This window comes from Silurus aristotelis (assembly GCF_946808225.1).
Source record: "Silurus aristotelis genome assembly, chromosome: 21".
NCBI lineage: Eukaryota > Metazoa > Chordata > Actinopteri > Siluriformes > Siluridae > Silurus > Silurus aristotelis.
The window spans coordinates 8,956,963-8,968,955 of NC_139594.1; the positions used below are offsets into that span (position 1 = coordinate 8,956,963).

Below are 11,993 nucleotides of genomic sequence, written 5' to 3' on the forward strand. Positions count from 1 at the left end.
CAGGTGTCCTGTGCCTTTGGTGAACCTTGAGGCCGACTCTGTGCTCCTGCAGAGAACTGGCTTCATCATTCAGGGCCCAGATAAAAAACAAGCAATGCAGATTACAGGATCTCCACCCTTCACCCCAGGACTTTAGCACAGGGGTGCTTGTGGATTTGGGGCTGAGCTGCATGCCTCTTTAAGCACATTACTGAACAGAACGAAGAGGCAAAGTACCTTTCTTTTTTCTTTGAAGCAGCATTTGTATTCTGAAGTTGAGAGCCTGACTGGTGATGGTGATTATACACTATATGGCCAAAAGTTTGTGGACACCTGATCATCAGACCCATATATGGGCTTTCAGTTGTTTTCCACAAAGATGCATACAATTGTATAGAATGTTATTGTATGCATTAGCACTACAATTTCCATGCACCGAAACGCAAACCTGTTCCATCATGAAAATGCGCCTGTACACAAAGCAAGCTCAATGAATTTATGGTTTGAGAAGTGGAAGTGGATTGGAAGAACCCACTGAAAACGTTTTGGGTTTAGCACCTGATCTCACTAACTCTCTAGTAACTGAATAATTACAAACCCCCACAGCCATGCTCCAAACCAGCTTATCATAACAGCAAAGAGGGAATCATTGTGGAATAAGCGAATATGATTTTTCAGGGGTCCACAAATTTTCTGCTGCATAGTGTATTATCTTTAAAAATTAAACAAACTGATGTGAGACTGTCATATGATAATATTATAAAGAAACAAGTCCTGACACTAAGGTCTAACCTGAGGTGGTATGGCAAGTGTAATATTTGAATCCAATTTGTAAATTTTTTTTATGGTGTATTCATGAAGAAATATACACTGAGGGAAAAAATAATACCTTAAAGTACGAAAATTGTTCTGAAGTACATTAATGGCAAGGTTAGGTTTTTTTTGTTGTTTTTTTTAAATAGGTTTTATATTATACATTTTTAGTAATTACGTTATTTAAAACAGAAAAAACACACTTTGTACTTTCTTGTATTATTGTTCAATTTTCAGCAGAACTTCTAAATGGTGTCGTGAATTGAATATTGTTGAACGTATAGCAGCACTATTTAGGTAGGATTGCTGGTATCTACAAACAAAATATGAAATCCTTTTTTTTTCCCTCATTGTGACTTTTATATCTGGAAAAACAAAAGTTTGAGCATTAAAAATTATATTTATTCTATCTGTAGCACAATACAGATGTAGCCTTGTTAATATTGTAATGCTTTTCAGCACAATATTTGTGTAACTGAATTTAATTGATTGTACAAAGCAACGTGCAAATCCCTCGGTTCTCACCGGGACCGCCATGATGCGATTGCTTAGTCTGATTACGGAGCTTAGATTGAACCTGGAGCTTGAATTGATCGTAACCATCAGGTGGCTCAGTTTGACATTCTGACTTCCATCTGTTCACCAGGTTATGAGGTCACACCTGCAGGTATGGAGACTCCTGAGCTCGGCAGCTTGCTCGCAGTCTGCCCACTGCTAGAGAACCTCCTGAAACTGGAGCCCTGCCTTTTATCCTGCAAACCATTTCACTCTTCGAAGTGATTGTACAGAAGGTTATGTGTCTTGGCTGGTAGAAGTGTGCCGTTTATGAGCGCCATTCCTCAGCATCAAAAAGGCATGTGCCTGTTGTTTTCACTAACTTTAGTTAGTGTTTGTGTGGCTTGTTGCTAATCCTAAAGCATTCCCTTTCTTCTATTAGGGAAATGTTTAACATGTCTTTACTCAGTGAGAAAAAAAATAGACACTGTGTGACTGTTCTTTTTTTTTTTTTTTGGTTAGGAAATATAAAGGCATTCCTACTCTTATGACTAGCCATATTTTCTTATTGTGACATTTACAGGACATTAATGTTTTAGAGCCCCTCCCTCTCTCTCTCCCTCACACACATCTCCTTCCTGCTCAAGCACACATGGCCATGTGACTCTATTTGTGGCCATCAAATGCTTTCCTAATGATGCTTTGGCAAGATAATGCTAATGTCCATTACGGAGACAGTCATAAGAGGTTTTTGGTCCACCATCACAGCCCCTCAGGGGGTGGTCATATGTAGCATGAAGCACTTTGATTAACTTGCTGGGGGTCAGACATGTGATCACTGCAGCTGCTGCCCATTTCTTATGCGGCCATTAGACGAAGAATCTCCCTTGACCCAGAAAACCGTGAAGAGGACAATGTAAACCCTCAACACTGATGTGTGCACAGGATGCTGGTTTCCTCATGACCCCAAGCTATTGAGACCCACTATGTTAAATCTTTTTCTTTCTTTGTTTTGCTATTTGGAATGTTTTCCTGGTGGTGCATTGAAAAGTTCTGATTGTGTTTCTCTGAGTCATTTTAAATGTTGTTTTTGCATTCAGTACTGGGATAATGGAAATAACTTCAGCAACCCAATGATAACCTTTCAGAGAGGATTTGAGCCCTTTGAATTTATATACAGTTCGTGCTTCCTGCTTAACTTCGCTAGATTTTCTTTTTACTAGTAGCACAATATGGGCTGCTGTAAACCTATATGTTTATACACTTCCCTGCTTTAATTAGATCATGTAAATCCAATGCCAAAGAATACAGTACACATCTGAACTCCATCTGCACTCTGATTTACAGTAATTAAAGGCCCATAACCTTGGATCAGACAGAGTGTAGTGAAGTCATGTTCAGCCTCTGCCGTTCAGTTCAGCTAAAGATACTGCCTGGATTTGATTTAGGTAATTACTGTTATATGTCTGTTTCTAACAACTGACTACCCCTGTTCTTTTTAGAAAGCTACATCCTGCATCTGCCTCTCTTTCCATACACACACACACCAGCCTCTTCAAGTGACACACTCTTGGTTTCCATGGAAACCTTAGTTCATGATAGCAGCCTGCATGAAGATGATTTAACCCTTTAAGATTTATTTATTTATTTATTTTCAGAAGCGGCTCCACCCAGGCACTGAGGGTCTTTGTGACCGCATCTACAAACATTTACCAGAATATATTATAGCACGCACCTGAAAAGATTACAGCCTGAACATAATTTGAGCCATTTTAAATATAACTATACTCGGTTGTTCTCACAAAAGTCACATGCCGTTTTTGCCTAAACCATTTTCCTAATGAGTTACATGTCCATTAAGCACTTTAATACTAATGTATGGTGCACATGTCGCATGGACCCCTGGGAGCGCTGATAATTAACCTTGCTAACATTTCTCAGGCTGTTTTTTGGCCTCCACACAAAATAAAGCAGATTAAAGGCATTCTCTGGGTGTTTCTTTATTGGGTTAGGCGTTTCCCTGGTGGAGGAGGGGACGAGGCCACGTGGACGGAAACATCTAAGACTTTACTCGAGTTACACCAAATAATTCTAAAGCTTCAGAGAATTGGCATGGTCTCATCTGCTTTTAATTCAAATGAATATTCTTGTGAATGAATTGTATAACAGGCGATGATTAGTTAGCCATAAATTGGAATTCCTAACCAAATATGATGGATGAGCTTGCAAACCACAAGCCAACTACTGCTCTAATCAAATAGCAACACAAAGACTTCATTGATGAGCAGAACAGTGGCCAGCAAAGCAAAAAAAAAAAAAAAAATGCTCTCAGGAGCAATCTCAGTCGTGTAGAAACACTCCCCTCTCACTGCCCCTGAGCTTGAGATGAATTTTTTAAATAAACTCAGGAAGGAAGGTCCAGTCATACATCAGTGAATTTAGAGGTCGCTCAAGAGGAACTGTTAGACTAAACCACTTTGAGCTACATACGCCCAAAAGTGTTCCTTAAAGTTCCTCAAGTGTACTTTTTATAGGTAATGGTTCTCTCCTTAAAAAACAAGTACTACTGTGTTGTTTTTATTTAAATGCAGTTTTTCTCCAGTTGAGTTTTATCTCTGGAACTTTGTGTGTAATGAGAACAAATGACAAATCCACACGTAGAGTTTCATAATCCAATTTATCATTTTTTTTTGTACCCATGGCACATGAAGAAAAGCAACCATAATATCAAAACAATATAAAAAAGGAAGTCAGTAAAGTTTTACAAGGTATAGATGTGGAATGTTGTGTTTTTCCAGTATGACCATAAGGCACAGTCATTACCACTCTCTTGCATTTATGATCTCAGTATTCAGAAACCCGAATGTAAGGGTAGATTATATGAATTCTCTATTTTATTCTACATAAACTCTGACTAATGAATCATATAGTGTTTATGCAGTTGCACAGTCTTCACAGGTTTGAGGCTCACACAAACTGATAACAGCACCAATTTGATTTTTTTTTTTTAAGGTGAAATGGTCAATTTTCTTTTTTTTTTTTCCAGAACCAAGCATGTGATTGGGTCAATTGGTAGAATTATTACATTAGCAGACTGATTTATACCCTTCAATTATAATGTACCACTGATATCCAAGTAAACAATACATCTACGATGCAACCTTTAAGTACAAATCGTCAATAAGAAATGGAAGCAAATTTCATTACAATAGTAGATTATTTGCAATCAATTTTACTTTTAGCCAAATAATGTAAAGTCAAATTAGGAGATCTCAGTCAAGTCTCACCCCTCATTCATAAGTGATGCTAGCTCTAGTTATTTTGTATAATAAAGATTTGAATAGACATATATTTATGTTTTGTGAAGGTGCTTATTCCTAAGATTGTTGTCCATATTGCAGAAAAGGTATATGATAATGTCTGTGCCTTTTAACTTAAAACAGAACCCAACAGTTACATTTTAATATTCCAGTTGAACAGTTGTGCATTTTCCAGATTAACCCAATGCTGGCTTTACATGTGCAATGAACACAGACCCTCCCACTTTGACATATTATGGTAGGTCTTAATTTAGCATAAATAGTGTTGAACCTGCAACAACATACTGGATCAAAAAGATCAGAAACATCAGCCTCATAACTAAACACCAACAACAGTCGATCCTTCAGATGCAGTAATTCATTTAAGACTTTCGTTCCTATTGGCATTATGATGTGTAACTGGAGTTGAGATGAAGGACCATAGTAAGCCTCTCTTCACAGTTTTCCCTTTTACAGGGAAATGAAATGGCACAAGCAAAAAAATATAATCCAATACATACTGTATTACACAAGACTGTAGCCATACTTCAGTAATTAAAACAAAAAACCGGGTCAAAGTCATCTTCAGTGGCGAAAACAGGGCATTCCAGTGGTTAAAGGACACACGTTAGAACTGTGTATGGCAAGACAGTCATACATCAACATTCATACAACTACCAATAAATATTGCCGTTTCTGGTCAATGGGATTCTAACGCCTGGCAATATTATAGAGAAGGTTATGACCGGAAAAATGCTAATCCTCACAGAGTTTGACAAGGCATCAGTAAACACAACGTTCTCCTAAAACACAACATATTGAAAGAGAAAGGCTCTTACGGAACTGTGCAAAGACAAGGAAAGGGATTGCAAAAAATCCCACCCAAAATTTGTCTCTGAGGAGATCCAGCAAACCTGTGAGAACACTGGGTACAAACTTCTCCTCAGACTCGTCTTCAATTTTTAATTCCAGTCAAATCAGTTAACAAACCACAAGACTTTACCACAGTATATGAAATCTAGGGAGCAGATAAAAGCAACCTCTAGAAATTTAGCGCTGACACACATGGAGTTTTTGGCCTATGAAACACTGCTAGTATTCCATGGCCCCAGAATGCTGGAGAATGAATATGCTTATTTATTATTTATTAAGAGAGTCTTTATCACTGGAGTTTATTTAAACCACCCAAACTGCTTCAACTCTTAGACCTTCATTTTACTCTCCTACCCATTTTTGTGCTCATGGTGAAAAAAAACTCAGATTTAATATGTAGGGAAACAAAAACAAAAAACAAAACAAAACGGTGGTCACTTGAGGGTTTCTAATACTCCCACATAGTGGAGCTGTCCAGGTCATCAGCATTCGCCTTCAGAACACCAGCATGGTCTCCTTTCAGGTACTTCCCTTCCAGTGACTTGATGGCCACCTTGCTGTAGTCACAGAACTCCATGAAGAAATCGACTGGGGTATCGCTGCTGCTCACAACAGAAGACTCACTTCCTACCATCCAGTATTTCCCAGTGGAATCTAATCAACAGAATTCATACATTTTAACATTGTATGATTTTTCAAAAGATTTTTCAAGAATCCACATTGTAAAACGCCATTTTGTTTAGTCCACAGTAATTAATATTAGGTGGAGAAGCCATCTCACCCTGGAGACTGTAGGCACCATCACGAAACTCCAGGCCAAAGACATCGTAGGAGGATCGGTTGGAGTCCAGAGTCCCAGTGACCTTCCTGCAGCCGATGAAGCCGTGCTCTCCCCTCAGCACAATGATTGGCCTGTTGATCAGCTTCATCAAGAATTCCTCAGACTCTCCTACAGGGGAAATAGAAACATGAGCATGGAAAATTTGGTTATCCTGAACATCCTTCTAATCGTTTCAGACCATCTATATGTGCATCATCCCATTTTGAAAGAAAACCAAAAAAGGCCTGGGGTCTTCATTAAAATATGTTATTTGAATTTTGATTTGTTCCTTTCTTATAGATACGTACGCGGAAAGTGCTGTGCTTATTCACACACCTTTAATGGTGCAGGACGGTTTTAATATAACGAAATGAAGTGAATGAATGAATGAAGGATACAAAAATAAATAAAGGAAAGAACGAATACACAAAATTAGGAAACACTTAATAATCTGCCCTTTTGATTGCATTATTTAGGTAGAATTATTGTTCACATTCATGTGTGCATGATTTTAAGATGATTTGAGATTTATAAACAGGCCACTGGTAGGTACATAGTGAGCATGGCTGTATTATCATTTAAATGAACTTTTGGAAAACATTTAGCAAATAGGTTTTTTTTTTTTACTTTTTAAAAACGAACTCACCTGCAGAATCAACGGTAGCAGCCAGCTGCCCATTCTTTTTGGCTGCCACGTATTTTCCATTGGAGGCACGGAGAGTAATTTTCTTGCCTCGCCATTCAATATCGAAATAGCAGTTGGCAGTCCTGATTGCAAAGAAATTATGAAATACAAATTAATTAGTGTATGAACGTGCATAGAAAACCAGGCTCCCCTCACCCCTTGTAAAACAAGTGCTGACCAATTACAGCACAATGCTACACAATGAGAACGGAGCCAAAGGGGCAGTAGGTACACCTTCCCAATGGCATTCACCATTTACCCTCTTATACCTTTTATCTAAACTTTGCTGACCCCACTCAATCTGTACATGAGTATAGAAGCAGAATATGTAGATGTTTTATATAGATTCTTGCTACGTAAGGGGGATTTAAGTGAAGGACTTGGCTCTAGCATAAGTAATCTATCCAGTACTATAGCCTAGCCTTTGTAATATTTGCTTAGCCTTCAGCAGGAACAGAATGCCATTTATATTATTAGCTACACAATCCAGTGCCTTGAACCTTTTGCCAAAGAAAGACTTACTTGGTAGAAGCAGTACACTGCAGTCCACCATTAGCGGTCAAGGTCCAGTATTTTCCAGTGCAGGTCCTGAAAGAGCACTTTTTTGTATCTTTGCTGATCTCCATCTGAAAGGTCTCTTGATCGCTCTCTTCATCCTGGTTGGCAGACAGGTCCATTCCTAAAAGAGGGATAAGCAGAACCCTGTAAGTCTCACTATCAGGGTAATCAGAAGTCTTGTCTTCTGATCAGCAGGAGGCAGAAAATGGTCTGGTCATCACACTGTCTATCTGCAACTAAAGCTGTTCTCAGAGATTAGTGAAGATTTTCTGTCACACTTAACCCATTATTTACACTGGGTACATCAGCAGCCTTTTTATTTTGCTCAGAAATACGCAAACATTTATACAATAAACAAACAGAGTTAATATTCTACAAAAGATATATGTAGTCACATGTCTCCCACTAAGCATCTTGACAGAACAGTTGTGACTCAGTCTGCCAGAATGTGTCCGGTTTACAAAGGCTAAAGAAAAGCAGACCATCGGTTACATGCTGATTTATAAATCTTTACAGTTCAATTATAAACACATTAGTTATACAATGAGTCATGCAATCACTGCAGAACCCCCACGTAAAAATGAGCTGATGTCAGTCTTTTAAGTAAACAGACAAAATAACTATATTTTTTATGTCCAGTCAGGACACTTTATAACTGTATATGTTCCTGCTTTAACAACCACCTAAAATGTCTAGCCATGCACAATGGTGCTGGATGCCTGGCCTCTGCAAAGTAAGATTGAATTTCCACTAAAATATGCAAGCCTGAGCGAGCAAGGAAAATAAATGGCCACGATTAGAACCACATGGCTGCAAGTGAAAAAATCTTTATGGAGAACCCTGCTTCAGAACAGACTGACCAAAGGGAATATGTTCATTTTTTAGGGACCCGAGCAGCTAAATTCTTCTGCAGCAATTTTTATAAGCAACTGAAACAACCCTACCCCCAAAACACACACACACACACAGATGCCCAGTTCATCCATTCACACTATGGCAACTGGAGCAGGGGAGCAAGGCTGCCATTTAATCAGACATCAAAAGGATGGCTTCAGATACCACGAAGACATTTGCTCTTACACAATAAGAGAGAATGTTGGGTTTAAAATGTTATTTAGACAAGGAGGAGCTATTGCTAACAAATTCATAGGCCTTGAAAAAGCTACTCGGCCAAACATTTGTCTTGTCAGCAATATGAATGTTACTGCAGCTGGTATCAATATGGGAGAACAAAAGCAGGCAGGAAATCAGTTCCGCATTCGTGGTGGATCGGCACACTGATCCACACAGAACCCGCAAGAGACAGACAGCAGGACATGGATGAAGGAACTTTCCTGATCTTTCAGCGTTTAAATGAGCTAAATGACAGACTGCTTAAGCGAATCAGTGTTTTTCTATAAAGGGACCGCTGCCCTTTCAGGCAGGCGGCATTGTCATGACGAACGCGACTGCTTATGAGGTCGAGCAGCTGGGGAGCATAGGCAGCCAAGGCCACATCACACTGCCTTTGTTCTCTCAGCTCAACCACATCACCCTTCTCATGCCTCAGGAAGAAAATCTCAGCCTCCTCAGAACACAAATCTGCACATGGCAAACAAAGACGGAACTAAAACCCCACAGAACATGATGACTAAACAACTTTTAGCACATTTGACAAGCTAAATTACTAGCAAGGCTCATGTTCAAGTAAGGCATAAAGCATTCTGATCCCAGAGGACTGGCAAAGCATGCAGATGAGTTGCAACAAGAAGTTCCTAATGCAATCCAGATGCTTATGGCAATAAATCTCTAAAGCATGAAGAAGCACAGCATCACAGCAGTCCCTCACTCCACCAGCATAAAAGAAAACCAGGACCCCCTAAGAAACAAAGGCAACCCCTTCCATTATGTCATGCAGAGACCACGTGCAGAATGCTTGCTTTTAGCTCATGGCTACCGCCATGCCACCCACACTATTCAGGCCTGAGACCAGAAGTCCTGCCATGGTGGGTGCAGGGCACACTGTACTAACAACCCTCAAAGGATTATCCATTGCTCCTAAAAAAAAAAGAAAAATCAGCTGATATAGAGGGGGAGGGGCCCGGGTCATCACATCCAAACATTATGACATCTCGTCTTATTTCAGCAAAGTTTCAATACAATCAAATCCATTATTTTGGCTTTCCTCCGGCCGTCCGATTCCTCTGAGTGGACTGTAATGGCTCGCAATTGAATTATGACAAACTGGATCTTCCACAATGCAGCAGTTGTGGAATTCCACAGTCCAGCCTTAGTGCTGACTCTGACCAGTAGATTATTTTCAGCCTTGGACTCTCTGCCTGCCATCTCAACATTCACAGGCATGCTCAGGAAGAGAGGAAAAGAGAAAATACAAAATGGATGCTGCTATGCAGCGGTCCAACCCATCGCTAAAAAAAAAAAAAAAAAAAAGAGGAACATATTCCACGGTCAACATTCATGCTACATAATGGAAGCATTTTTAAAACATCTATGGACTTGAACATTAGAGATGACCTCTGCAGGCTCCTGCTTTTCATTCAGTAGTTTTGGCCATTTAAACATAGGAACCGCAAACCACAGGATCCATAATTAAGAAAATGATATATAATCATAAGGGAATCAGGATGAAAATTCTCAGTATTTAAATTATGACTAATTATACAGTGGTTGCTGCTGAATCATGCATTCTGGTCTTATGCAGATTCTGATGGGTAACTGGGAAATAACTGGAGCACACATTTATAGACCATGATGATGATATAGACCATAAATGAAATGTCCATCCTACCTTGCCTGGTGGACACATTCCTGTCATTAGCAGCAGTGAGCACTACTTGAGGGTGGCTTTGCTCCAAGATGAAGAGCTCGTCCTTGCCTACTTTGGTGCTCTTGCCGGACTTCATGGTGCCGCTGGGTCCGGATGGGGCCAGGTATTTCCCCACACCGTCCCTGAAGGCGACCTTACCAGAGCGGAACTCCAGCGTGTAGCCGGTGCTCTTGTCAGGCTTCTGCGCCAGGGTGCCATCGTTTTTGAGGAACCGGTTGTCCGACGTCTGCAGGTGATACTTTTGCTCATGGAAGACGAGTGTGATGAGAGAGTCTACACCCCACGGCACGTCGCGGTCGATGGCCACCTCGTCGTCCTTGGCGCTCAGGTGCGCGTACCTTTTGCGCGTCACGCTGAACAGGTTGAGCTGCGGGTGCATGGCGATGTGCACGCTCCATTTCTCCGCGTGGCCCGAGCTTTGCGCGAAGCATGTGATGCGGTCCTCGGTGCCGCCCAGGTAGCGCCGGTGCGGCTCGGACTGCAGGGACCAGCGGCCGTCATCGTGAGCCGTCACCACGAAGCGGCAGTCGTCGTTGGGCACCTCGGTGTCTCCGGTCACGTTGCCATCCTTGTCGGCGGCGATGTAGCGGCCCAGGTGGCTCTTCAAGAAGAACACGTTCGAGTCATCACCGTTCTGCTCCAGCGTCCAGATTTGTTTCTTCTTCATGCTCGTGGCGGACGCGTTGATCTTGAAGCCGAACGTCTCAGCCGTTAGGTATTTGTTTCCACAATTAATGAGTCCAAATTGGATGGTCAGCATGTCGCTAGTTCCGTTAGACGTCATGTTGGCTGTAGGTTGAGGACAATTTGTCTACTGCACTGGAGGTGTGTGTGAGAGAGATTCTGTGCTGCTGCAGCAGTGATGCCTCTGTGCGTGTGCGTGTGCGCGCGTGTCTCCTGGCTCTTTGTTTGGGCAGCGTCGCCACTCTCAGCGCGCGCGTCCGCACGCAGCTGAAGCTTTTATACACGTGAGTGATGTCAGGCGCATAGTCCCGCCCACTCTTTTTATTTTACAAGAATTCCCACATCTGTAGTTTTTTAACTCAGTAACACATCTGTAAGACTGAAATACCTGATGCAGGTTATGGCCTGTTTTTGTTATTTAACTGGTTATGATGGGGTTCAATATTATTTATTTGTCAGCTTTGGCATCAATATATTATTATAAATAAATTTCAGGTTATTTTTTTATACTTTTCTTCATAGGTCAAATGTTTGTACCCAAAAACTTGGGAATTTTCTTGGCTAAAGGAATAAATTTTAATACAAAAATTATATTATATATATATATATATATATATATATATATATATATATATATATATATACAGTGAGGAAAATAAGTATTTGAACACCCTGCTATTTTGCAAGTTCTCCCACTTAAAAACCATGGAGGGGTCTGAAATTGTCATCGTATGTGCATGTCCACTGTGAGAGACATAATCTAAAAAAAAAATCCAGAAATCACAATGTATGATTTTATAACTATTTATTTGTATGATACAGCTGCAAATAAGTATTTGAACACCTGAGAAAGTCAATGTTAATATTTGGTACAGTAGCCTTTGTTTGCAATTATAGAGGTCAAATGTTTCCTGTAGTTTTTCACCAGGTTTGCACACACTGCAGGAGGGATTTTGGCCC

The 11,993-nt window shown here is 40.4% G+C and overlaps 1 protein-coding gene across 1 annotated transcript; it reads right to left on the reverse strand.

Annotated features, from left to right (window-relative positions):
- Positions 1-3,950: 3,950 nt before the first annotated feature.
- On the reverse strand, positions 3,951-11,326 carry fscn1a (fascin actin-bundling protein 1a). The gene is made up of 5 exons (XM_083524678.1): positions 10,311-11,326; positions 7,487-7,643; positions 6,926-7,047; positions 6,241-6,408; positions 3,951-6,113 (listed from the first exon to the last, which is right to left on the reverse strand). Exons 1-5 carry the CDS (start codon positions 11,131-11,133, stop codon positions 5,908-5,910), a joined length of 1,476 nt encoding a protein of 491 aa, XP_083380804.1. The 5' UTR covers positions 11,134-11,326; the 3' UTR covers positions 3,951-5,907.
- Between the last annotated feature and the right edge of the window lie 667 nt (positions 11,327-11,993).